This window comes from Myxocyprinus asiaticus, chromosome 21 (genome assembly GCF_019703515.2).
Source record: "Myxocyprinus asiaticus isolate MX2 ecotype Aquarium Trade chromosome 21, UBuf_Myxa_2, whole genome shotgun sequence".
NCBI lineage: Eukaryota > Metazoa > Chordata > Actinopteri > Cypriniformes > Catostomidae > Myxocyprinus > Myxocyprinus asiaticus.
In genome coordinates this window covers 16,346,569-16,373,658 of record NC_059364.1, presented here as the reverse complement: position 1 = coordinate 16,373,658, position 27,090 = coordinate 16,346,569, and the positions used below count along the sequence as shown (strand labels likewise).

The 27,090-nt window shown below is 39.0% G+C and overlaps 1 protein-coding gene across 1 annotated transcript in view; it reads right to left on the bottom strand.

The window, feature by feature from the left end:
* Nucleotides 1-23,719, bottom strand: part of pdss2 (prenyl (decaprenyl) diphosphate synthase, subunit 2) — a 50,560-nt gene extending 26,841 nt beyond the window's left edge. The window contains exons 1-2 of the mRNA XM_051648994.1: nucleotides 23,173-23,719; nucleotides 13,006-13,140 (exon numbers count right to left, since the gene is read on the bottom strand). Coding sequence (XP_051504954.1) covers nucleotides 13,006-13,140; nucleotides 23,173-23,399 — 362 coding nt within the window. The 5' untranslated portion in view covers nucleotides 23,400-23,719. The remainder of the gene's footprint in view (nucleotides 1-13,005; nucleotides 13,141-23,172) is intronic.
* Nucleotides 23,720-27,090: the final 3,371 nt, after the last annotated feature.

The following is a 27,090-nucleotide window of genomic DNA, read 5'->3' as shown; positions in this document are numbered from 1 at the left end:
ATTAAAAATACACATACACAGATGTGTATGTCTGTATGATGTGTGTGTATGTCTAACCAAATCAGTGCAGAGTTATATCAAGTTTTACAACTTTGTTGCCATGACAGCGGAACACGATTTAAGTCATTCTGATTTTATCACGATAAATTAATGTAGATTACAGATTTTATCACACTATATTCATGTTAACACATATAATGTTCATGTCTTATGACTATATTTAGACACTGTGTATTTTGTTGTTTATGGACTGGCCCCATTCACTTCCATTGTAAGTGCCTTTCTGTAACAGCGATTTTTAAAAGAGCCCATATTATGCTAATTTACAGGTTCATGATTTTGTTTTGGGGAAAAATTGTCTAATCAAAAAATTTGAATATCGTGGAAAAGTTGGAACTTTCATATATTCTGTATTCATTACACAAAGTGAAATATTTCAAGCCTTTTTTTGTTATAATCTTGATGATTACAGCTTACAGCTGAATAAAAATCCAGTATCTCAAAATATTAGAATAAAGAATTTATAATACAAAAATGTCGACCTTCTGAAAAGTATGTTAATTTATGCACTCAGTACTTGGTCGGGGCTCCTTATGCACGAATTACTGCATCGATGCGGCGTGGCATGGAGGCAATCAGCCTGTGGCACTGCTGAGGTGTTATGGTAGCCCAGGTTGCTTTGATAGCGGCCTTTAGCTCCTCTGTATTGTTGGGGCTAGTGTCTCTCATTTTCCTCTTGACAATACCCCATAGATTATCTATGGGGTTCAGGTCAGGCAAGTTGGCTGGCCAATCAAGCACAGTAATACCATGGTCCGCAAACCAGTTACTAGTAGTTTTGGCACTGTGGGCAGGTGCCAAGTCCTGCTGGAAAAGGAAATCAGCATCTCCTTAAAGCTTGTCAGCAGATGGAAGCATGAAGTGCTCTAAAATCTCCTGGTAGATGGATGCATTGACTCTCGACTTGAGAAAACACAGTGGACCAACTCCAGCAGATGACATGGCACCCCAAATCATCACTGACTGTGGAAACTTCACACTGGACTTCAAGCAGCTTGGATTCTGTGCCTCTCCACTCTACCTCCATACTCTGGGACCTTGATTTCCAAATGAAATGCAAAATTTACTTTCATCTGAAAAGAGGACTCTGGACCACTGAGCAATAATTATTTGCAATAATTTGTGCAAAAGGAGCCCCGACCAAGTATTGAGTGCATAAACATACATACTTTTCAGAAGGTCAATATTTCTGTGTTATAAATTCTTTATTCTAATATTTTGAGATACTGGATTTTTTATTTCCATGAGCTGTAAACCATAATCATCAAGATTAAAACAAAAAAAGGCTTGACATATTTCACTTTATGTGTAATGAATACAGAATATATGAAAGTTCCACTTTTTTAATTAAATTATGGGGAAAAAAAGAACATTTACACGATATTCTAATTTTTGGAGATGCACCTGTAGGTTTACATGTTTTAATGTTTAAAAAACACATTATTTTTCTCATACTGTACATTTCTGCTAAACCTATTTTCATCCTCTGGCTCAAACGCTCTGATTTAGGTCCTGTCTCTTTAAAGCCCCCCTTTCTGAAAAGCCAGTCTGCTCTGATTGGTCAGCTGGCCTAGTCCGTTGTGATTGGTCAACCGCATAGAGCGTATGTCTGAAATGTAACGCCCCTTACCATAACTGAGTTTCAGGCTTCCCGAGCAGCTGTAAACACTATTGCAACTATGGTAACAATGGCGTCGGTTTTTGCCGTACCAGCTTGAGTTCGATATTGAAAGTTTGGAAGAACAAGCTGATCGACCCGAACCACCTTCGCAAGCATGACTTGAGCAGGACGTTTCACAGTGGTAAGTTTTATTTTTGTAGCTTTCTTACAAGTACACTGTTGATTATTGTGAACCTAACAAAGCTTCAAGTAAAAGACACATAGTGCATCTAAGTTAGTCATCTTTTGCTGGAATGGGTGTTACCGAACTTTTTTCACCTGAGATATGAATGGAGAACAGAGGCTTACTCCCAGTTAGTGAGCAAGTTTGCCGTGGACTACCGTGGTTAGCGGCCGAAACATTACAGACTCTTGAGATTGACCATTTTGTTATACAATTTTAGGTAAAAGCCGGCCCACAGCTGAATAGTAAAATCATACCAAAACTATAACGTTACATAGCAAGTTAGCCGAGCACTACCGTGGATTGCAGACGTAAAATTACCGTTTGTAAAAATAAATCCATCTCCACACTTGATCACTATTCATGATAGTAAGAACAGCAAACAATCTGCATAATTCTACACAATTGTAGGTAAAAGTGGGCCCGCAGCTGATTAGCAAAATTATTTCAACACAATAACATTAGCTATCAGGTTAGCAGAGGCCTACAGCTGTGCACTGGGTGTACACCATAGCTACAAAACAAAACTCTGCATTTGAACTCTCGGTAGCAGATAAATCCACAAATAATCAAGCATACTTACAGGTTGTGATCCTGAAGTGCCAGATTGTCCCAACAAATTGGGAACTGCACCCTCTTTCAGGAGTAACCATCTAGAAAATCTGGCATTGGTTGTAGTTGTACTGCTAAAAATAAATTTTAACCACGGATACTTCAATTCATCTGCCTTTGGAAGTCAAAAAAAAAAAAAAGAGGTTCTGCTTTTGCAGTGAAGAAAACAGCGTCTTCTTGACATGGCGACAACACTAACCTAACTCATCCTAGCCTCGGCTATAACTAAGTTTGTTTGAGGTTGGGCCAAATTAGCCCTTAGGCAGGCGTGTTACATAGTGACGTAGATACTTTACGGAAAAAATGGCTGGACTACAATGTCAGTGTTGTCTGTGGGAGAGAATAACTTTTGTGTGGACTTTGTACCTTTGCAGACATTTTACATACACAAACAGCTATATTAAACACTAAAGGAAAGGTAAAATCCCAAAAAGCATAATAGGGCCTCTTTAAATAAATGAGGGACGAGTAGAAAATATGTTCTGTGGTAATCAACATTATGCTACGAAGGCTGTTGATTGAGCATGATCATGATCATCAGTGCAAGATTCTAAATATATTTAAAAAAATTTTTTTGTCTCTGTTATCTTCATTAAGGTGTAATAATTTCCTCCACAATGACTTTCTTTTTGGCTGACGTCACTTTTCAAACCCTCACCTCCAACCATCTGGTTTTATTCTGTTACGGAACTCCCAATTTTCACAATCCAATCCATTTCTGGTGAATACAATTAAGCCCCACCCTACATCTTTTCTAGTTGAATATCCTCTTTCACTTAGAAGTAAAATGGGTTGCAAACGACATTACACATTAACTTTAAATGGAAGCCCAAAGCATTTTTCTAAAAAACAGATATGAGATTGAAGCTCTCCTGACCTTGAAAAAGTCTTGAGAAGTGTGTGTATATCTTTCTTATTTCCCTGTGGTTGCTAATTGAAGATCTGACCACTCCTTAGTAATAGTGGTAATATTTGTAAACAGTTTGAATGAGCAGTTTTTCCCTTTCCTAATTATTTTATCTCTTTTAGCCTTGGACCCGTTGCAGTGTTTTGGCCTTGTGAGTTGAATCGATATCTAATTTTCCCCTAAATCTGCAGCTATGCCGTCTACATTTTTTTTTTTTAAGTCAGTGGGAGGGGCAGCACAAGGAGTATAAATAGGTTCAGAACTCAGTTGCATAGCAACCGATGCCATGGCGCAGAGGGGTTCCGCCCACTGACACGCCTCCTTTCTCTGTCTGCTGCATTTTCGCTGCCAATTTAAACCCTGGAGCTCAGTCGAGCGTGTATGTCTGCATGCTCACTGCAGATCACCTTAAAGGTCAAGATGCCAGTTGACCAAAAGCATCACTAAATATGTGTGTGTGTTAAGTGTGTGACACAGTATATCAGCCAGATGATGATTTAATGAAGGACCAACAATTGTTCTGCTTCAAAACTCTTTATGAATCGAGTGCAACCCTTCACAACAAACACACACAAAAACACCTGTTTTTCAAGATCACTCTGTAATAACAGCAGCATAGATAAGACTGAACACATCTTATAACTCATGAGTTAGAGACTGATTTGCGACTCTTTTTAATTCTTCAAAAGTACAAGCCCATAGGAGTCATTTGTTCGCGATCAGATTACACTGGTCACACAGGCCTATATGTTTGTGGTTGCATGCAATCAGCTAGGACAATGCAATAGAAATGCATTCTCTTTATTGTCTTTGTATTATTTTGCTTCATAAAATTTTATTTTATCACACACAGGGTTTTATGGATGACATTTTCAGTAAAACATCCAGGAACTCAACCAATCGTATCCTCTCTCTACAAAACACAGCAAACTGATGTAGCTCATTAGGTCGTAGTCAAGTGTGCTCAATGTCATTCTTGTGTTCCACACTGTTCCTTTAAAAAAATGTGTCGAGCAATCATTCAAACAGACATCTCTCTCAGATGCACTTGTGCATGTACTCACACACACACACACACACACACACACACACACACACACAAAGCGCACACACACACACACACGTCAAAAGCGCACACACACACACGTCAAAAGCGCACACACACACACACACAAACGTGTGTGCGTGTGTGTGAGTGACTGAAGAAAGGGACATTTTACAAATGCTGCATGTCAAGGAGGAGAAGAGCAGCACAGCAATTCATCCATCATCACCATCAAACACACCTCTAACCAGGAACGAGAGAGAGAAAGGTGTCATGGAAGGAGGGAGGGGAAGGGGGGAAGTTAGAAGGAAAGACAGAACACTTACCAAAAAAAAAAAAAAAAAATTGTGACAAAAAACAGAGACATAGGAAGAAGAAAAAGAAGCCAGGAGATAAAGAGAGAGCCTGGTAGGTTAGAATAAAGCAACTGTGCGTTACAGTGATTTAATCTCCTAAAACCCTCTTAACCAGAAGTGTCATGCCCATACAAATGGCACATGCCCCCTGTGATTTTTGAGCCAAGTGGATTTTGATGCAACTTCCAAAAATGTATTTGTGTCTTTGATATGTTATTATTGTGGGTTAAAAAATAAAAAGTGTCTAAAACACTTGGCAGAATTCACCCATTCACATGTCTAATTTTGGCCAATCCAATTAGGTAGGGATGTGCACAAGTAATCAAGTACTTGTTCTGCACCAGCTAGTCGACTTAAAAACACTATTCGAATATTGCAAATTGATATTCCTGGGTATTTGCCTGCCATGGGCAAAGCTGAAATATCATTTACTTTCCCTCTGGATCTCTCACCAAATTTCGCAGTTACAACTGAGTCCACTGAGGGGCAGTGTGGATGTATGTCGTCGAGGTGTTGAATGAGAGGAGGAGACATGATGGCGTCTTTGTGTACTTTCAAGCAAAGTCAAATTGTGGCAATACTTATTTTGATTCTTACTGAATTCTCTACTTTCTAGGGCTGAAACAATTAGTCGAATTTATCGACAACGTCAAAAATAAAAAAAATTTCCTTGTCGAATAGTCGTTTGATCACATTTAACGTAGCATGAGATCACATTAAATTCTAATGATGACGTGCAAGAGCAGCACTGCAGCTCGTGACTGAGGAGAGGAATTACACAGCTCACAGTCCAGACACACTCTAAACTTTCCAAACAACTTCAGGTAATGTAGATCACAAAGTATGAATGGGAATCATAATGCAAAAATACAAAAGTAAACACAGAAGCACTCTCATTGTGGAATAAGCAGAGCCAGAGCTCTTTAAAGGAAACATCCCGACATTATATCTTAAATGCAGTTATATTTAATGCTGTGGAGCCGAGGAGGGCGGGGCCGGGTTGGAATGAGACACACCCGGTCCCCAATCAGCCTGATGGGGCGCGCGAGGGATAAAGGCGGCCGGGGACGACAGTTCGAGAGAGAGAGAATTACAGACAGCTGTGCTGTGTTTTTAGTTGTGTGTTTTTGGTTGGGTTTTTGTTTAATAAATTATTATTATTTAAGTTGTCAAGCCGGTTCTCGCCTCCTCCTCTCCTCTAAACCCCCTTACACTGGTGCCAAAACCCGGGAAGGAGGAGGGATTCCCGTCGCAGAGTCCTCGACACTGCCGTCCACCCAGGGGAGCGCCGCTGCCGTCCGACGGGGGACGGAGTAGCCCGACTACCCGGACGCGGGGAACGGCCGCCGTCCGCGAGGCGAGTGGGGACGGGACTCCACGACCGCCTGGAGCGAGGGAGCCGCTGCCAGGGGCGGAGGAGTGCCCTGCCGTCCCCCGGGAACGCGGAGGGGTCGAGAGAAGACCGCCGTCCGCGGGGGGGAGGAGGGAAGTGACTCCCCGACCGCCTGGAGTGGTAGGGCCGCTGCCAGGGGCGGAGGAGAGTCTCCACAGGACGCCGGGAACGCGGAGGGGCGTTCTGTCCGCTGGGGGTTGGAGGTCTGACTCCGGTCCGCCCGGGGAGGAGCGGCTGCAGTCCGCCTGAGAGGGTGGAGTAGTGATCGAGGACCACGCGACGGCGCATCAGAGAACCGGTGAGTTTCTTTTTCTCTCTCTCCTCTCTCTCTGCCGCTCCATGTTGGCCTTTCCCTCGCCATTTTGTGTTGTTGTTTTTTTTTTTCCCCTCCTGTCTCCTCCCAGGTCGAGGAAGGTGGGGAGGACCCGCCGGCAGTCGGGGCATAAGGCACGCCCCCCCACCCGGAGAGGAAGGGTGAGGGGGGATGTACGTCATGCCGGGGGCTCCCCGGCCTGAGGCAACGCCGGGAGGAGTGTGGAGCCGAGGAGGGCGGGGCCGGGTTGGAATGAGACACACCCGGTCCCCAATCAGCCTGATGGGGCGCGCGAGGGATAAAGGCGGCCGGGGACGACAGTTCGAGAGAGAGAGAGAATTACAGACAGCTGTGCTGTGTTTTTAGTTGTGTGTTTTTGGTTGGGTTTTTGTTTAATAAATTATTATTTATGTTGTCAAGCCGGTTCTCGCCTCCTCCTCTCCTCTAAACCCCCTTACAAATGCGTTATAGCTTTATTAAAATTCAAATAATAGGGAAGCAGATCATTTAAATAACTACAAATTCCAAAACTGGCATTTCTCTGTGCGTCAGTGCCTCTACTATGAGTTGCGCGAAGTGTCCCGATCTAAGGGGGAGAGATTGAAACTGCACCTGGCAGAGGCACACTCGGGGGGACGCTCATCCCTTGAGCACACACGCGTTTGCTGCAGCTATATTATAACGTGATGGCTCGTGACTTATTGAATCATAATATATGGGTCACTGTGCATTTCTTATCATCATGAAAATTGGCAATACGCAGCTTTATTAATAAGAGAGTTTGTTTTTTTGTGAGTTAAAGATGGATTGAAGTGAACAGTAAGGTGAGAGAGGGTATCTTCACCTCATTATACACTGCAACAATATATGCTTTTGGTTTGTTTTTGTTTTGGCTTTTTTTCCAATATAAATATCTAAAACTCCTTTAAAATCAACATACATTTTCTTTAGCAGCTATTCTTCCGAAGAAAAAATTGTTATCAGAAACTGTTGAATATAATATTAAAAATACAAATATTTTAAAATATCTAAAAATCCTTTAAAATCACCTGAGAAGCAGCATATAAGATATTTAGACTTGCTTTTAGAGAGTAGATCTTGAATACAAGTATATTTTGTCTTTACTGCACTCGCAGAAGTAGAACCAAGTGAAAAATACACTTATATACAAAATACACTTATATTTAAGAGACATTCTCTTAAAGCAAGTCTAAATATCTTATATGTTGCTTCACAAGTAAATGTATCTTGTTTTAAGGATTTTTAGACAATTTTAAATGGAAAACAAGACAAAAACATTTGATAACAAAAGTCTGTTTTGCAGTGAATTTCTTTACTGAATTAAACTGAATAAAAAGTATTTTTCCCCTTTAATTCAGTGAATGTCATTTAGAGGTATTTTTAAAAGATGATTTTGTCCTCTATTATTAGTAAGCACATTTAATACAGCCTTTTAAGTCGGGGCACAAGCTGAATAATCAGTTAAGAGCTAATGATTAATCGTTGCAATAATCGGTGAATAGTCGAATAATCGTTCTAATAACTGCTAGATTAACTGATTATCAAAATAATTGTTAGTTGCAGCCCTGCTACTTTCTACTACTATTTGTATTCGGTTCCTGTTGGAGTCAAGCCAATGGACAAGGATCTGTTTTTATGGTGAAAAGGAAATGCGAACATGGGTTCAGATATTTTATAGCATTTTATAAAAAGCCAACTTTCACCACTTGTTTTTCTGAATAATAACATGTAAAATAATACAAATGTGATAGATTTTCATGTAGACTCAGAGTTTATATATGTGCATCACCCTAATGCTGTTTGTATTGGTTTCTGTGTAAGCTCCAAGAGTTAAATGTTAACTTATTATTTTTAAATCTTTTTTATTATTATTATTAATGCATATTGTTAAATTATTTATCCAAAAAGAAAAGCATAGTTTATTGAAATTATCTTATTTTGAAACTGTTCTTGGTAACGTTTGTGAATAAAACAAGATATACATTTTATGTGCGTGTCCTACTTGATATTTTTAACTGACATTTTAATTAACAAGTAATCGATTATACGTTAGAGTACTTGACTACAAAATCACTGGAAAATGCCCATCCCTAGTTTTAGGGTGTACGGTGTTATGTTGTCATGGAAACAAAGTTGTTAAAATTAGATATAACTTTACACAGAAAAGGTTAGCAAGCGATTTTATAACACTAAATGTTAACATGCATTATTTACTTCTTTTGGCTATACTTTTGAAACAGCAAGTATTTTAAAGTTTACAGATTGGCCCCATTTATTTCCAACTGTAAGTGCCTCACTGTAACCCAGATTGCTTCTTTTTTTTTTTTAACAAAATGAGTGAACACTTGTGGTAATCGACTAACCCATCACAAATGCTTTCGATTGAGCTTAACTTGTATTGAACCCGATTTCATTTAAGTTTGAAATCTCTGTTTCCAGTTTCCTAACGTCATCGTTTTCCAAAGTATACGGTTATTGAGAACTTTTTCAAAAGTCTCCATTTACAGTGAAGGAAAACACAGTTCCAGTGTGGAATGAAAGGCGAAAATGTAGCAAAATCAATGCCTTTTCATTCGAAAACGGATTAGTGAGTTGTCATTTCACACTAATTAATTTCATTTGAAAACTCTGTTTTCAGTTGTCTAACGTCATAGTTTTACAAAACAGTTATGAAGAGAGTTTCCATAAGTTTTTCGAAAGCAAATTCAACGCGTTTCGAAAGCAAAAACTCTATACGTTTCTAAACAAAAACAGATTAGTGTGGATGTGGCCTTAGAATGGCTTTGAACACTGCTCATCGAAACAGAATTTAGAGTTACAAATGTTCGTTTCATAAAGAAGTAACTAATGCAGACATGTTTGAGTTAAATGTGTGTATTTCTGTGTATCGGATTCACCATCACTCAACTCACACATTTTTACTCACACCCACGAAGGGTCAGCCTCAAGTCTAACAAATCTCAGGGCAACTACATCACCACCCTGTTTCCATGACACCCAACTACCAGCTGTGGAATTATGAGGTCACTTCCTGTTCGAGCTACAGGAACGGCTGAGGGGTTGTACAAGCAAGAGAACGAGGGAGAAAATTGAGGAGTGTGGCGATGAGTGCTCTCACTTGCTTTGACACTTTTTTCCCCAATCGGCAAGAGAGAAAGAGTTCATTCAGACAGCTGACACACACACACACACGCACACACACACACACACACACATATATACACACATGCTGCCAAGTACAACAGCCGCTTCTGGTAACTCCCTGGCACTGCAGCCAAAGAATCTACACACACAAATCGGCCTGTTTAGAGCAAGAGTACTTCAGAGACGCAGGAATGGAAGTGGTTGCATGAGTGTGTGTGTCAGTTTTTTGTCTTTAACTGGACTAATTTAGCATGCACACTTTCATATCCTGTTTCTAATGATCTGTCTATTACACACACACACAAACACATGCATGCAAAAACGGGTTACCATAGATCTTTTCCCATAAACCTTGTTCTCTACAAAATCAATGCTACTTAAAAGCAAATTTAATATAGATTTATTTCACTTTTGCTTTTAGAGAGAAGGCAATCGTTAAAGGGATTTTTCACCCTAAAATGAAAATTTCTTCATCATTTATTCACACTCATGTCGTTCTAATCCCATATGATTTTTTGTTTCTCTCATGGAACACATAAGGAAATGTTAGGCGGAGTGTTAGCCTCAGTCACGATTCACTTTCATTGTATGTAAAATTTAAAAAAAAAAATACAATTAAAAAAAGATGCAATGAAAGAGAATGGTGACTGAGGCTGACAATCTGCATCTCCTGTGTTTCACAAAAGTAAGTCATACTGAGTAAATGATGGCAGAAATAAAATTTTGGGGTGCACTATTCCTTTAAATTTACACAGTTTTAGAAAAAACTGTATCTAACTGGTTTCACGTGACATTTTCAGAACTGTCAGAATAGAGTTATTAGCAAGGAAAAAAGGACAGTATGGTCGGTACGAAACATGAACCTCTTAACCATCAGTGACTCAGACACCTCTCATTGCACACCATCCCTAAAGAATTTAAAAATATTTCAGCCTGTAGCTTCAAGGTGTCAGGACAAAAACCTTCTCTTAACTTGATGCCCAGACATTAGCCAAGAATACTGTACGTCACCATTTAAAAAACATGTAATCCCTACAAATTTCCCACCAACAACACACATAAGCGAGCACTCACATGTACAGTGGCCACAAAAAATATTTGAACACTTTAGCCATACTTTTAAAATGTATGAATCTCATGGCTTTATATAACAAAATATAAAAAAAACAAAAAAACATGCCATTTATTTTAAAGAACGATAGCACAAGCACAAATTTAAAGCAAAATATTCAAAAAGCATTAGGTTTCCATTATAAAGCATCAATAGATATTTTGTATTTAGATAATTTCTAGAAGTCAAACGTTAGTGGAACTTGACCATGGTTAATTCGTTCTTAGTCAGGTTTTCTAAGTTAGTTCTTAGTAAAGTTTTAGCAAAATTTGTTTGCAGAAGTCACTTGGTTTGACATTTTATTTAGTGCCCGACCGATATAATCTTTCTTATATTAATATTAGCCTTTCACCGATATATTGGTATCGGCGTATATGTTTACTGATATGCGCCGATATGAAAACTTTTTTCAGAACATATAATGCAGAAAACTAGCTTTAGAATTGTTGTCATAGCGTAGTTTGTCCAGCAGAGTGTGCTCTGACTCCATTGTTTACAGAGCTGACGGTTCTGCAGACAGGGCGGAGTTCAGCGGTGTCTTCACGGTAAGTTGTTAACTAGTTTGTGAAATACATAATGGAAACTTAAACAATGACCCCATCATTTTCCCTTTTCAATATTACTAATATAGCATTAACCCTGTCCCTGACAACCATGTCACTCATGTTTATCTTTGCAATTGTTTGCTATGTTAGCCAGCTATAGTTTGTCAGTGCAGTAAGTAATGTAGCAGATTGAAAGGTAAACATCAGAGCATCTTTTTGCAGCTCAGCAGACAATGGTGCGGTGGTGGATTGTGTCTGTTGAGTGTTGATTTCACGCTATGTTATTACCTAGTTGGTGAGACACAATGCTGGAAAGTAAAATAAACAACATCCGTCTTTTAATCTCCTTATAATTAGCTTATAGCTAACTATCTAATCACGTAGCTACTTTCATTGTTGTCAGCTGAGTGGAAGCTAATGAGTAAACATGTATTCACCAAACTGTTTTGTTCAGGATTCACAGTTTGGTACCCCCTTCAACCGAACAATTCCAGTCGTGTCATTTATAAAATGTAATATTTAAAAGTCTGGTTTTCCACCATTGAAAGTTTCCCCTGAACTCGAATAGCAGAATACGTTGTAACACCGCTGCTTATCTGTTTATCTTGACTCGGCAGTATTAATATATAATTATAATTATATTTATTTATCACACATTTGCACATATACAGTGAAATTATTTTTTTTCACATATCCCAGCTAAGCTGGGGTCAGAGTGCAGGGTCAGCCATGATACGGCGCCCCTGGAGCAGATAGGGTCAAGGGCCTTGCTCAAGGGCCCAACAGTGGCATCTTTGCAGTACTGATGCTTGAACCCCTGACCTTCTGATCAGTAACCCAGAGCCTTAACCGCTGAGCCACCACTGCCCCCATGTAATATAGTTAGCATTTGACTGATACTAAACAGTACTGATGTTTATTTAGCTATTTATTTTATTTTAATTTATTCTTTATTTTAATGGTCAGCATTTGACTGATACTGAACACACAGTACTGATGTTTATTAAGCAATTTATTGTATTTTTATTTATTCTTTATTTTCTCAGTGTTAATTTCTAGAATTTGTTGATAATGTATAATAATAATGTCAAATATTCTTTGATAAAAATATTTGTTTAAGAAAGCAGCCTTCTGAGTACCTTTGCATAGTCATATCGGTGCAAAATCAACATAGAAAAGGTAGAGAAGAAAGTCATACACATCTGGGATGCCATGAGGGTGAGTAAATGATGAGAGTTTTCATTCCAGCTCAAAAATAAAATATACCGGCCACCATATCGGTAATTGGTGAATTTTCCCTCTCTAAAATCGGTATCGGTCGGGCTCTAATTTTATTATCCAATGCAATGCCTTTTAGACATTTAAAAGTGTACCATCAGTGTCCAAATACTTTTTGGGGCCACACACACAAACACTTTTCTCCATCTTCTCTCATGCTTTCATTATATTCAAACATCTTTCTCTCTGGCAACACACCATTCATCCCAAATACATTATTTCCACTCTCTCTGAGCCAGATGTCTGGTCTGTGTGTGGTGGCAATCATTTCTCACTAATGACTAGAGCTACAAGCTGTTAAAACCCCATGACCCTGAGAGAAGATGAGATGGGGAGATACAGAGAGAAAGAAGGAACGAAAGAGAGGTGTCTTTACCTGGAGTAGATGCCGCTAATCATACTGTCGTGTATGGGGTCACTGGTGCTAGTACTGGGACCGGCTGCTTTTGACACGAGCAGCACCACTAGCCCTCGCATCTGTAGATTATTCCGGCTGTCATACACAAATCCTCTACAGAAAAAACAAAAATCCAAATAAGTACATATCACGCGTCACTAAAAATAGTCACAAACCCTCAAAGTGAAACTCAAACACAGATCCATGCTCCATAGGGTTCTGGTACCCAACCCAAGCTTGATGGGACCTGACAAACTGTTGTGTTTCATGCCAGGTTTAGGTCTTTTTGCATATATCACAGTGTATTTGAATCAGGTTTTGTTTATTAATTAATAATAATAAAAAAACATGTTTTTAAATAAAACTTGCTTACGAGTTTACAGTAGTAATACCATGGTACTTCTTGTTAGCTCTTCAAAAGGACTAGAACAAAATAACTAAATATAACACTTGATTTCTGTATTTCGTGTTTTGCTAAATTATTTGAGTGCACACTTTCATTGGCTAGATACATTAATGAGTCAGGCTAACTGTTGATGACGGTGGCCCCTATCGAACCACTCAGAATGAGAAATAATGGTGCTATGAAGAGCATAAATGTGTTTCATCAGCCAATTAAAAAGTCTTAACTTTTAAAAGCAGTGAGAGCTTCCAGAGTTCCTCCAGAACTGCTCTACAGCAGTGTTCTCCTCAATCTTAATGGAACACACTGAATCACAGAAATGACAAATAGTTCATTCTCCATTGTGGCGATCCCTAAAATGCTTTGAAAACATGTTATTCAAATTAAACAACAGGTCTTATTAGAAGTCAAAGTAATGACATACCATTGGTGGATGGAACATAGGTTAATTCATCTTCCCAACAGGCTAATCAAATTTATCTAAACATAATGCATCTTGTCATCTACAACTGTGGAGACTAAATGTGCTGCACGCTTGAAAGGGTGTGTAAAGACGCACATGCACTGATAACCTGGGCTCTGTGTTTGTTATAGATGACAGACAGCATAGTGTGCATTAAACTTGAAGCGCACAGCACATGCAGACGATATATTTATTAGGGCTGGGAAATTGAATGCGTTAATTTTTGCCATTAATAGCTGATTATTTAACACGTTAAAAACAATTTACACAATTAATTATCCATTTTTTTAAGTTCTTGAAACTTCGCTGTGCTTTGAGGATCAGTTTAGAAGCACTTCATTTAATGCAATGGTATGCTGAAAAGTAAATGTTTTTTATTTCATTAAAATTATGAATTAATTTGATTACACTTTTTTATTTTTATTTTTTAATCAGGGATGCAAACTTTTCAGGAGCAGTGAAAAAGGCGAGAAAGTCATAGCATGTGTTCCAGATGCATAATATCTGATTATTTGTTTGTTGTATTTAAAGTTTTTTTTTTTTTTTTAAGCTTAAAGTAACCATTTCAAGTGATTTTAATAAGGACAATGTAGAAAATTTCACAAAACAATTTGGGCAAATTAGCTACAGAAAAGGTGACTTAAGCTGAAAAATCTGCATTCCTGTTTTATGATAACATTTTATTAAACTTTAAAACAAAATTCAGAAAAAAAAAATTAAACAGAAAACATGGAATTTGGAAAAATATAAAAATAATTTTGAAAAAAGTCAACTGATTTCATAGGACCCTTCAACACCCTAGCATTGTGGTGGCAACTTTTGCATGTGCAAGTACCATTCACATTTTCTGCATAAAATATTGTTCAACAATACTGTCATCCAGCAGCATTAACAAAGCACTGAGTTTGTGTGATCAAGTGTGTATGTATGACCGCCAGGCTAAGCAATATTCTAATTGTGCTAAAATGAAATGCACAGTGTTCAACTAATGAGCAAGCATGCCATTCCAATACATTCTCGCCCTATTTTCACCTCCCATCTCTCTCTCTCTCTCTCTCGCTCTCTTTCTCTCTCTTTACAGTGGAGAAAACAGGTCACACACACACAAAGACACTCTCAGGCTTGTTCATCACAGCTGCATGAGGGGGACTCGGAGGCAGAGGTTATCACTGTTATGAGCTGGTCTGCCTTTCAACATCATGATTAATTTGCATCTGTGAGACAGTTGGTGGCTGGTTCCATCCAAAGGCGTTCAACCCCACTGACTCTTTACTATGCTCTATTATCTGTTAAAAATATAAATATAATACAAATAACTAATTTTTCTAAAGACAAAACAGCACGGTCAAAGGCCACCTACTTCTGAGACAAAGACTGTGTGTTTTTTCCTTTTAGAGATGAATAAATCTCTAATTTTTACCCCACAACTCTTACGAATAATAACTGTTTTCACTAATTGCCCAGTTCCTTTTAAAAGGGAAAATTGTGAGAAAACAACTGAAACACATGTTCTCTCTCCATAATTTCACACAACAATTTTTTTTTTTTTTCACTGAAATGAGACCCCTGGGTCGACTAACAGAGATGATGCAAACCAAAGAGCTTGCAGTACCAGTGAAGGCATTGTAGAAACTGATAAGCATTTGCCTCAGTTCTGTTTTGCAGTCTCTAGTTTTTATCACTGTACTGCATAATTTAACCACTCCTTTAAAGAAAAAACTTGTTCACACAAATTTCCAATTAATTTCTATGGGGCAATAATAACCATGTTGGGTAGAGCTTAGCAAAGGGTGAATTACAGAGGGAATTGATGATCATAGGAAAAGAGGGGTATACTAGTTCTAGATGCCATGATTTTATGAAGGTGGTTTGCAATGGCATACCGAAGTAGAGATGATGTAAATGAGTTCATTTGTTAGAAACGTTGACCACATGGCTAAAAAGATTTGAAAACCTCCTTAAAAGCCTGTGTTAAAAGCCTTAGAAGGTATTCAGCTGGAATAACCTGGGGTTAAGTGCCATGCTTAAGGGCACAATGATCAAAGATTGCCCTTTCTGGGGTTTGAACCAGCAACTTTTCAGTTACCAGCCCAGATCATTAACCAATAGTGTACAAACACCACGTTGCTGGTAATACTGGCCATCTGCTTGGAGATGAACTAAAGTGTCAAAGTCAAGAGTCTGAAAGATTTAGTCTGTATGTCTTTTGTATTTGCTGATCAGAAAAATAGATCACTAGGTTCCAAGGCACTGCACTACAATCATCTATGGTTGAGGAACAATGCGGTTCCTGCGACAACAATAGCTGTAATCCCGTCTCCAGGCAGAGAGTCGCTTGTCATGAATCACAACCGTGGTAATCGAGATGAGATGACACCCAGTCACGCCCACTACAAAACAGCCCAGAGAGAGAGAGAGAGAGAGAGCCAGGATATATCATGATAGAGTGAAAGAATAAAGGAGACTGGGATTTAAGGGATTTAAAGGGACAGTTCACCCAAAAAATGAAAATTCTCTCATCATTTACCTCATGCCATCCCATATAACTTAAATATTGATCTGTTTCTCAACCACACCTATCATATTGCTTCTGAACACATGGATTTGATCACTGGAGTCATATGGATTACTTTCATGCTGCCTTTATGTGCTTTTGGAGCTTCAAAGTTCTGGACACCAGAGCTGAGATATTCTTCTTAAAATCTTTGTGTGTGTTCAGCAGAAGAAAGTCATTCACATCTTGGATGGCATGAGGGTGAGTAAATGATGAGAGAATTTTCATTTTTGGGTGAACTATTCATTTAAGGTAGGAAAAGAGAAATACAGAAAAAGGGGATAAAAAGGGGGCTGATAACAGTAGAGGTATTCAAGCAGCTCTTGTATACATTAGGCCACATACCATGTTCAAAGAGAGACTATCCAGTGATCCAGCTGAACACCCACAGGTTAACATTCTCCTGTTTAGCTGCCCAAATGGCTTAAGTTAATGTTTTTAAAACATATACTGACAGAAAGGTCAGAATAGAGCAGCCCTAAAATAATCTGGTCACATCCACCACCCCAAAACACACACACCATCACTCAATCAGACAGAGACTGCATCTCAAAATCTCTCTCACACACACACACACACACACACACACACACACACACACACACACACACACACAGAGAGAGAGAGAGAGAGAGAGAGAGAGATTAAATCAGAAACTCACTCTACTGCAAAAGGAGGAGCAGGGAGTCATTAAAAATGACAAGTGGTGATAAGAAACGAAGGAAAGAGGGAATGAAGGAGAGAAAGAGTGATGGAATGTAACACAACAGCTGGGAGGTGTTTAAAGGGGTCATATAAAAATATATACAGTACTGTGCAAAAGACTTATGCACATAAGATGTTTCACAAAAGCATTTGTCTTAAGATGGTTATTTATATTTTCAGCTTTAGTGTGTCAATAGGAAATATGTTAGACTCCCAAACATTACTTTTGCAAATAGAAAAGATTAGAATAGAAGATCAGGGAGCCCTGCAACAGATGTCATGGCCTCCACAAAGCACCCCACTGAACATCGTGGCAGTCTGACATTACATAAAAAGACAGAAGCAATTGAGACAGCCTAAATAGATAGAAGAACTGTGGCGAATTCTCCAAGAAGCTTGGAACATCCTATCTGCCAACAACCAAGAAAAACTGTATCCAGGTGTACCTAGGAGAATTGGTGCTGTTCTAAAGGCAAATGTGGTCACACCGAATATTGATTTAGCTTTTTTATGTTTACTGGACTTTGTATGACATTAAGTGATAAATTAAAACTATTTATGGCATTATTTTTGAAGACATCCTCACTATGCAACATTTTTCACAAGTGCCTAAAACTTTTGCACAGTACTGTATATTTTATTAAATATGTTAGTAAAGTGTTTAAGTTCTAGAAACAGCTACAATTTGACCATTTCGCACCCTCTCTCTAACCGCATTTGAAAAAACAAACAGTGCTTTGCTGCAATTTCTCGCAAGCTACGAGTTTGCTGTTGAGTCAGATACAGTTTTTAACTGCCCTATCCTTCAATAACAGCCACTTTGCAAATCATTTTGACACGCTCACAAAACATTCTGTGTTTAAATGTGTCACTGAATTTGTTATGGTTCTACTGAAATTACAAGAAATATTGTTAGAAAGAATTTCAGCTACTTGTTTTTAAAATTAGGATCCTTCAGAAAGATATGCAGAGTAGAAGGTGCTACACACAGCCAGGAACAGCACAAGTTTTGACAGACTTTCCCACATTTTACTCTTAACATTAGTTCTTCTGTTTTTAAACACAGTATCTTTCCTACTTCCACATTACAACAGAGCAATGCTCAAGGCACTGAAGGCACCGTTCCTATCAAATTTACATTGAAATGCTTACATTCATATAAACTCTTATAGAAATGCTAACATGCAGTATAGTGACTGAGCAAACTCATTGGGTCTTATTCATGAAACAAGAACAAAACAAATTTGTGTGTAAATACATGCTTGTAAATTGTCCCTTTGAAATTAATGGGACAATTTACGCAATAATTTTTTTACTAACGATTTGCACACAAATGTTCTGCTCGTGTTTGCTGAATAAGGCAAATGTACTTAATTTTCATTAATCTGTGTCAGTTTTTTTTTTGTGCCCTTAATGTTTTTTTGTTTTTTTTTTGCCAATGTAAGTCTTAAAGGAATAGTTCACCCAAAAATGGACATTTGCTGATAATGTACTCACCCTCAGGCCATCCAAGATCTGAGTTTCTTTCTTCATCAAAACAGATTATTTTAATTTTATTTTATTTTTTTTCCCTTTTTCACCCAATTTGGAATGCCCAATTCCCAATGCGCTTTTAAGTCCTCGTGGTCGCGTAGTGATTCGCCTCAATCTGGGTGGCGGAGGACGAATCCCAGCCGTCTCCACGCATCTTATCACGTGGCTTGTTGAGCGCGTTGCCACGGAGACATAGCGCATGTGGAGGCTTCACACCATCCACCGCGGTATCCACGCTCAACTCACCACGCGTCCCACCGAGAACGAACAACATTATAGTGACCACGAGGAGGTTACCCCAAGTGACTCTACCCTCCCTAGCAACCGGGCCAATTTGGTTGCTTAGGAGACCGGCTTTAGTCACTCAGCAAGCCCTGGGATTCAAACTAGTGAACTACCGAACTCCAGGGGTGGTAGCCAGCGTCTTTTACCACTGAGATCCCCAGGCCCCCCATCAAAACAGAATTTAAGACTTTTAGGATTTCATTTCAGGCCTCTTCCTCTAAACAATGCAAGTGAATGTACTCCATTTTTTTCGTTGGTAAGGTCACGAGCTTATGTCATCCCTCTCATGAGCGCAGGTCACAGTGATGTACGGAAGCGAACATTTGTAGATAAAAAGTATGCAAGTATTGTTTTGTTTCTCAAAATAATCAATCGTTTGCATTCAGAAGAACTTTATTTGTCGACTGGAGTCGTGTGGATTATTTTGATGCACCCTAAATATGCATTTTGGACAGTCAAAAAATGGAGTACATTCACTTGCATTGTTTAGAGGAGGAGGCCTGAAATGAAATCCTAAAAGTCTTAAATTCTGTTTTGATGAAGAAAGAAACTCCGATACATATTGGATGGCCTGAGGGTGAGTAAATTATCAGCACATTTTCATTTTTGGGTAAACTATTCCTTTAAGAACCTTTATAATAAAAAGTTACAAACTTCTATTTGTATTTATGTAATATTCTTTATACTTAAGATGAAACGGTTGGAAAATAAACATAATTTTAATGTATTTCTGATAGAACTGCAATGTTATCATAAGATGGTAAAGCTAGGCTATGTAAAAATAATAAAGCAAAAAGATTTGTTAAAATGTCTGATTTAATTTAACAGATTGATCTTTGTCTTTTGAAACCCCCCTATTTTATTACTATCATTACTTGTATTATATAATACTTTTATTACTTTTATCCATATGGACGGATCACAGATGTGCCTTTACAGACGTATCTGTTCAGCCAATGTTGCCTCAGAGTAGTTCATTTTTAATGCCAACGCACACTTCCGCCAACCTCGTGAACAAGCCGCTGCATCGAGTATAAACCACGCTTTGGGAGTGGCCAAATAAACAATTTGGTACATTCTTAAAAAGAAGGAACACACTGGTGAACTCAGCAACTCCCAAAGGCCTGGATGTCCCCGGAATGACATGACCAGATTAGACTGCCAGAAAGCATACTGTATAAAAAAGCCTATCAAGTTCTGGAACAATTTTCTTTGAACATGTACGAGAATCATGGGAAGAGATGTGTATGGAGAAGGGAAGGAACAGCTCATGAATGAAGCATACCATATCATTTGTGAAACATGGTGGAGGCATTGTTATGGCATGGGCATACATGGCTTCCAGTGGAACTGGGCTACTAGTGTTTGTTGATATGACTGCTGACAGAAGCAGCATGATAAATTCTGAAGTGTTTAGGGCAATACTGTCTTCTCAGATTCAGCCAAATGCTGCAAAACTGAGAGGACCGTTCTTCACAGTACTGATTGACAGTGACCCAAAACATACTGTGAAAGTAACCAAAGAGCTTTTCAAGGCAAAGAAGTGGAATAGTCTTTAATGGCTTAGTCAGTCACCTGACTTTAACCCAAGTGAATATGCATTTCACTTGCTGAAGACAAAACTTAAAGCAGAAAGACCCACAAACAAGCAGTAACATAAGACCACTGCAGAAAACCATTGGCAAAGCATTACTAGGGAGGGAACCCATAATTTGGTGATGTCAGTGGGTTCCAGACTTCAGACAGTCATTCACTGTAAATGATTTTCAAGTATTATATTGATTGCTTCATTTCCTATTATGAAAAGTGTCTCAATGTCCAAATACTTATGAAAGGCACTGTACATGTTACAAAATTGGAATTAATTTCTTTAGGAGTAAAACTTTTGCACCTTTAAGACTCTGATGTACAGGAGTCTGTACTTCAATGGTTAAGTAAATTTTTGTGAAACTTCTGTCAATAAAGAAGGTGACTGCTGTAATTATTAATCAAAACACCACAGCAGATGAGGTCATTGGGAAAGTGTGTGCGTCACTGGACCCTGCTTGTCCGTAAGATCGTGTGTGTGGGTGTGTCTTTGGGAAAATACGCCTGTATGGGGATCTGTGTTTTAGAGTGTTTTTGTCAAGGTCTTCTGCTGAAGCGCCTCAGACATCTCTGCAAGTTCTTGGCGCAACCGCAAACTACTCTTGTCTGTCTTCCTCCACGACTCTGTCCCTCACCATCCTCGGTTATTTAAACTCTACTTTACTTTGCTGAGGTGTGTGGTTTTTTTTTTTTTCAAGAATGAACAGAAAGCAGAACTGGAATGTGAGCTGGCACAGCCCGGCTCGCCAGCTTGCCATTGTGCATATAAATAACTTTGGCGCGTCTAAGGAGACGGCTGAATCTGAACTGACGCTGAGGGGAGAAGACAGGGTCCCCACCCCTCCCAAATGAATTGTAATATCAGATTTAGGTGTATAGGTTATTACACCCTTGGGCTATGGTTTCCAGCACTGTTGTCTGGATGGGCCGGATTGGGTTCCCGAACTCTCTCTCTCTCCCAAACCAAATGCACACACAAGCACACAGTCCTTTACCCTCTTAAACTTTCTGTATGTCATTGAGTTGGATAACGTAAGTGCAATAATGCTCTTAGCATTAGGAAGATCCCTTTTACAAGGGAGCCAAAATTTGAAGGAAAATTACTTGTTTCTTTATTGGAATTTGGAAATCATATTTTGTGTTTGCAGGTAGGCCTACATCCTGGCTCAGATTAAAATTCCAGCTATTCTTTTGACTTCAGACTGTTAAAAACTGTTATTTAACATACTGTACTTTTAACTGTGGGAACTGATAACCTCTACATAGGCATAATATGATTTGAGTCAACTGGATATAATGTGTAGAGAAAGTAAAGATCACAGTGGTGTAAAATGTAAACCATCAAACACAGAGACTGCTAGAAATTCAGAGATGAACCTGACCTCTGTTCTTATTGCACACTGGGCTGCCTGTCTCAGAGCTGTCCCATAAAATATCAGACAGGAACTGCAAATGGCAGCCACAGGAGGGAGCCACCATTAATTTTGGCCATGGCTACTATGAGGACACTTCAAAATGACTTTTAAATACTCTTCCAGGGTCAGTCTCCTTGGAGTAAACTAGGGGTTAAAGGAACAGGTTACCCAAAAATGAAATTTCTCTCATCATTTACTCACCCTCATGCCATACCAGATATGTATGACTTACTTTCTTCTGCTGAACACAAACAAAGATTTTTAGAAGAATATCTCAGCTTTGTAGGTCCTCACAATGCAAATGAATTGTGACCAAATCTATAAAGCTCCGAATAACAGATAAAGGCAGCATAAAATTAATCCATATGACAATCTAATCGGTTTCAGGTGAAAACAGACCAAAATATAACTCCTTTTTCACTATAAATCTTGACATCAGCAGTCTCCTTGGCTATCATGATTTCAAGCTCAATTACACTTCCTAGTGCTTGACACATGCACTGAGCACTAGATGGCACTAGGAAGTGTAATCGAGCTTGAAATCATGATCGCCATGGAGCCTGCAGATGTAAACATTTATAAGAGAAAAGTTGCTCTTTTCTCACCCAAAACCGATTGGATCGCTTCTGAAGACTCTTAATTACACCACTGGAGTCTTATGGATTACTTTTATGCTGCCTTTATGTGCTTTTTGGAGGTTTAAAGTTTTGGACCACATTCACTTGCATTGTGTGGACCCACAGAGCTGAGATATTCTTCTAAAAATCTTTGTTTTTGTTCTGCAGAAGAAAGAAAGTTATACACATCTGGGATGGCATGAGGATGAGTAAATTATGAAAGACATGTTCATTTTTGGGTGAACGATCCCTTTAAGTATATTACATGTAAATATGTAAATTACATATCCTAGTATCTTGGAGGCGTGGCTCACTATTATCAATTAGGTTACGAAAAGTCAGACCAATAGGCACCTGAATGGATGAAAGGCAGACGTTAGTAAGCTGGCACTGGCTGGAACGCCAATGAACCAGTTCTACTACGGTATAAACATGTCTCGTTAACATTAATTAGGTTACGAGACTGGCCATTCCAGGAACATTAGAAAGGTTTGGCCTAATTAATATTCATGAACTTTTCCTTCGCCATAGTAGAATTCGTAAATTCGCTGCTCGGCGGTGAGAAGAAGTCATGAATGTAGTACCTGGCGGTGTTAAGCAGAGGGTGTTTCGTCCCGACCAGCTTCCTCACGTGCATGGCCACGTTACTGAGCTCATCACTGAGTAAACACCGTAAACTCATGAATGAGGTGGGATATCCTACGATCTTCTCCGCATCAGACACCACTTTAGTCCAGTTCGAGGGAGACGGGTGGGAAAAAATACTTAGATTCCTCCGTCCAATGCAAGAGAGCCGTGACCTCCAAGCCATTTTAAAACTAAAGTATCAGTTACTTAAATGAGTTAAAGTTCATTGGTATTTTCAGATCAGTTCACATGAGAGATCTCTGGCACTGTCTTTCGCTTATGTAGTGTAAGATGCAGCCTCTGTCCTCCCCAATGTCACCTCCATACGGAAGAAAACACCTTCTCCCTCCATGCAGACGACGTCTCCGCTTATCAAGCAATGATCTCAAGTTATTACAAGCGCATTAGTCCAAACGAGAGTCCGTGTTGATAACAGAAAGTTCGGTTCAACAAAATTAAACTCACACGTTTTGACAGCTGCACCGGGTCGCCATCTTCCGCAAATCCGTTTACGGCTGTCGTAAAGACTGCGCGGTTAACCCCTTCGTCACCGAAACGCTCTCTCAGTCCTCCTGAAACCTTATAAACTTAAGTTTCTGCAGCATATATAAAATATCATATTGTTTAGAGAAATTACGTGTGTGTTGAGAGTGGTGACAGAGTGGTGACTTTTTTCTAACTGACTTAGAAAAAAGATTTAAAACAAGGTGACAGAGTGGTGAATTAATTCCCATTAAAAACATATTCCCATTACATCTAGAATTACAATTTGCCAGTGAGATCCATCTCACTGGCAAATTAAAAACATATTCCCATTACATCTAGAATTACAATTTGCCAGTGAGATCCATCTCACTGGCAAATTGTAATTCTAGATGTAATGGGAATATGTTTTTAATGGGAATTAATTCACCACTCTGTCACCTTGTTTTAAATCTTTTTTCTAAGTCAGTTTGAACAGCATATTTTCTCTATTGCATGCCACGAGTGATTTTTCTGGATTTGTTCCAATCCCCATGACCAATCCCATGGGTTCACTATGTAGATTTCAGCTGTATAAACTGTTAAAAAGCCAAGGGAATTTCCTTTATGAGCAAGAACCTTAATGATGTCAAATGTTACTTTTTACAGTACCCTAACCGGACAATGTATCTAATTAGACACTGCAGCTTTTGTTGAAAGATTCATGTTTTTGCTAAAAACCTGTCACAGATGGTGACACTCTTGTTTGCCACAACGTTACCACACAGAAAATTTAGTTTTCAGGGTTATTGTGTTTGAAGTAGAATGGTTCAGTTAAACTAATGTGTTATTCTAAGTTTATGAATTCAGATTTAAGTCTCTTAAAGCTGATCAGGATATACACTCACCGACCACTTTATCAGGTACACCTGTACACCTACTTATTCATGCGATTATCCAATCAGCCAATCGTATGGCAGCAGTACAATGCATAAATTCAAGCAGATACCGGTCAGGAGCTTCAGTTAATGTTCACATCAACCATCAGAATGGGGAAAAATATTTGATCTCAGTTCATTCAACCATGGCATGATTTATGGTGCCAGATGGGCTAGTTTGAGTATTTCTGTAACTGCTGATCTCCAGTTTCTAGAGTTTACTCAGAATGGTGTCAGAAACAAAAAAACATCCAGTGAGCGGCATTTCTGCGGATGGAAATGTTTTGTAGAGTGATGTCAACGGAGAATGGCCAGACTGGTTCAAGCTGACAGAAAGGCTACAGTAACTCGGATAACCACTTTGTACAATTGTAGTGAGCAGAATAGCGTCTCAGAATCCACAACATGTTGGACCTTGAGGCACATGGGCTAAAACAGCAGAAGACCACGTCGGGTTTCACGTCTATCAACCAAGAACAGAAAGCTGAAGTTGCAGTGGGCCATCTGTGTACCTCAGCAGAAATCCAGATTCATCAGACCAGGCTATGTTTTTCTAGTCTTTAACTGTCCAGTTTTGGTGAGCCTGTGCCCACTGCAGCCTCTGCTTAATAAAGGGGAAAAAGTACAGAACTGAGGTTGTGGGGAATACCCATAAGCCCTTGCGCTTGATAATAAGTACGTTTGTTTGGCCAAAAGAAACTTATTGGGGCATTTAATTCATTGTTATCAAGAATTCATAGAGATTTATAGCTCTTTATTATTATTGGTGTTTTACTGTAGTTATTTGTGTAAAGTCACCATTAGGGTGATTCGTGTTCCCATTGGTCAACTGTTTAAAACATAATTTTTCCTTGCGCATGTGAATGTGTAGCTGAAGTGCAGCTTTATCTGCACTTTTTTGAGGAATCAATTATTTAATGACTGACTACAGTCATTTTATTTTGAGGCAATTAAATTAGGTAAAAACTATAATATAAAAATTTATTAGAAACAACATGCTTTTAGTTAAGTCTTATTCATGTGACATACCTTTTTAAGAAAATTAAGTTTTAGAACTGATACATCTATGTATATCTAATAAAGGTTTTCTAGTTATGCTGACATAAAGTGACCATAAGTTGAATTTACTTTAAAAACTTGATGCAAAAATGCTACATATATTAAGTAAATCCAACACATAATTTTTTTTATGCAATTAACTATTTTTATTGATTCCAGTGACAAATCAAATAAACATAATAGGAAACACAGAATCACATTACATAAACCTAAACCCTTCTCTCCGAACATCCACCCCCCCCCACCCACCAAACACAAACACACCCCAGTGACCCGACATCAAACCAACAATGACACACAAAATAAACAAATCAACAGACAGTATTCAGAAAAATAAGAATGCACACACATATTCAATATTACCCATCTCCCTCCACCGTCCCATCTCCGCCCCCCCCCCCCCCCCCCCCGAGAGCCCTCCACAAAATCGAAATACCTACCCCATTTTTTATTAAATAATCCCATGTTGCCCAGCCTTCTACAAACCATCCCCTCAAAAGCCGCCACCCTGCCCAACTCCGCGCACCACTCCAGAAACGAGTACGCTCCAGCTGATTTCCATCCCCTAAGGATGACTTGCCTTCCGATTATGACACCAGCCAGGACCCAACTCTTCATGAACCCATCTTCTACATCAATGACTGTCCCATCGCCTAGAACACAGAGCCTGGGGCAAAATGAAACCTGAGAAGCCAACACATCACAAATAAAATTCTGAACCCTCAACCAAAATTCTTGAATCTTTACACACCCCCAAAAATCATGGATTATATCCCCATCTTCTGATTGGCATCGCCAGCAGGTGGGTGTGTCTTTGAAACTAAGTCTATACAATCTAGAGGGGGTCCAATAGAATCGATGTAAAATCTTAAATTGCATCAGACGCACCCTTGCATCTCTAGATGTAGACTTGATGTTTTTTAGAATCCTAGCCCACACTCCCTCCTCTAATAACAAATTTAAGTCTTTCTCCCATAATCTCTTGAGAGAAGTTGAAGCTCTGTCACCCAGACTCTGAACTAACAGGGAATAATACACTGATGCCTCATTGCCTTTTCCAAAGGCAGTAATCACCACTTCCAGAGTATCTGCCGTTTTAGGGGGGTGTGCGCTACTCCCAAAAACAGTGCAAAGCAGGTGGCAGGTACCATTCCAAATGAAATTGCTATGCTCTCAAATTGCTTGAAATAAGAGAGGGGGATATCTATAAAGAGTGACTGTAGCAGGTAGTTGAATTTAGGAATACAGTTCATTTTAATAACATTTACCTTCCCAGTCATCGATAAATGTAATGAAGCCCACCTGTCCACATCGCTCGAAAACTTTTTTATTAAAGGGTCAAAATTAACTCTAACAAAATCACACAAATTTGCTGGGAATAAAATACCCAAAAACTTAATGCCCTGTTTGGGCCAC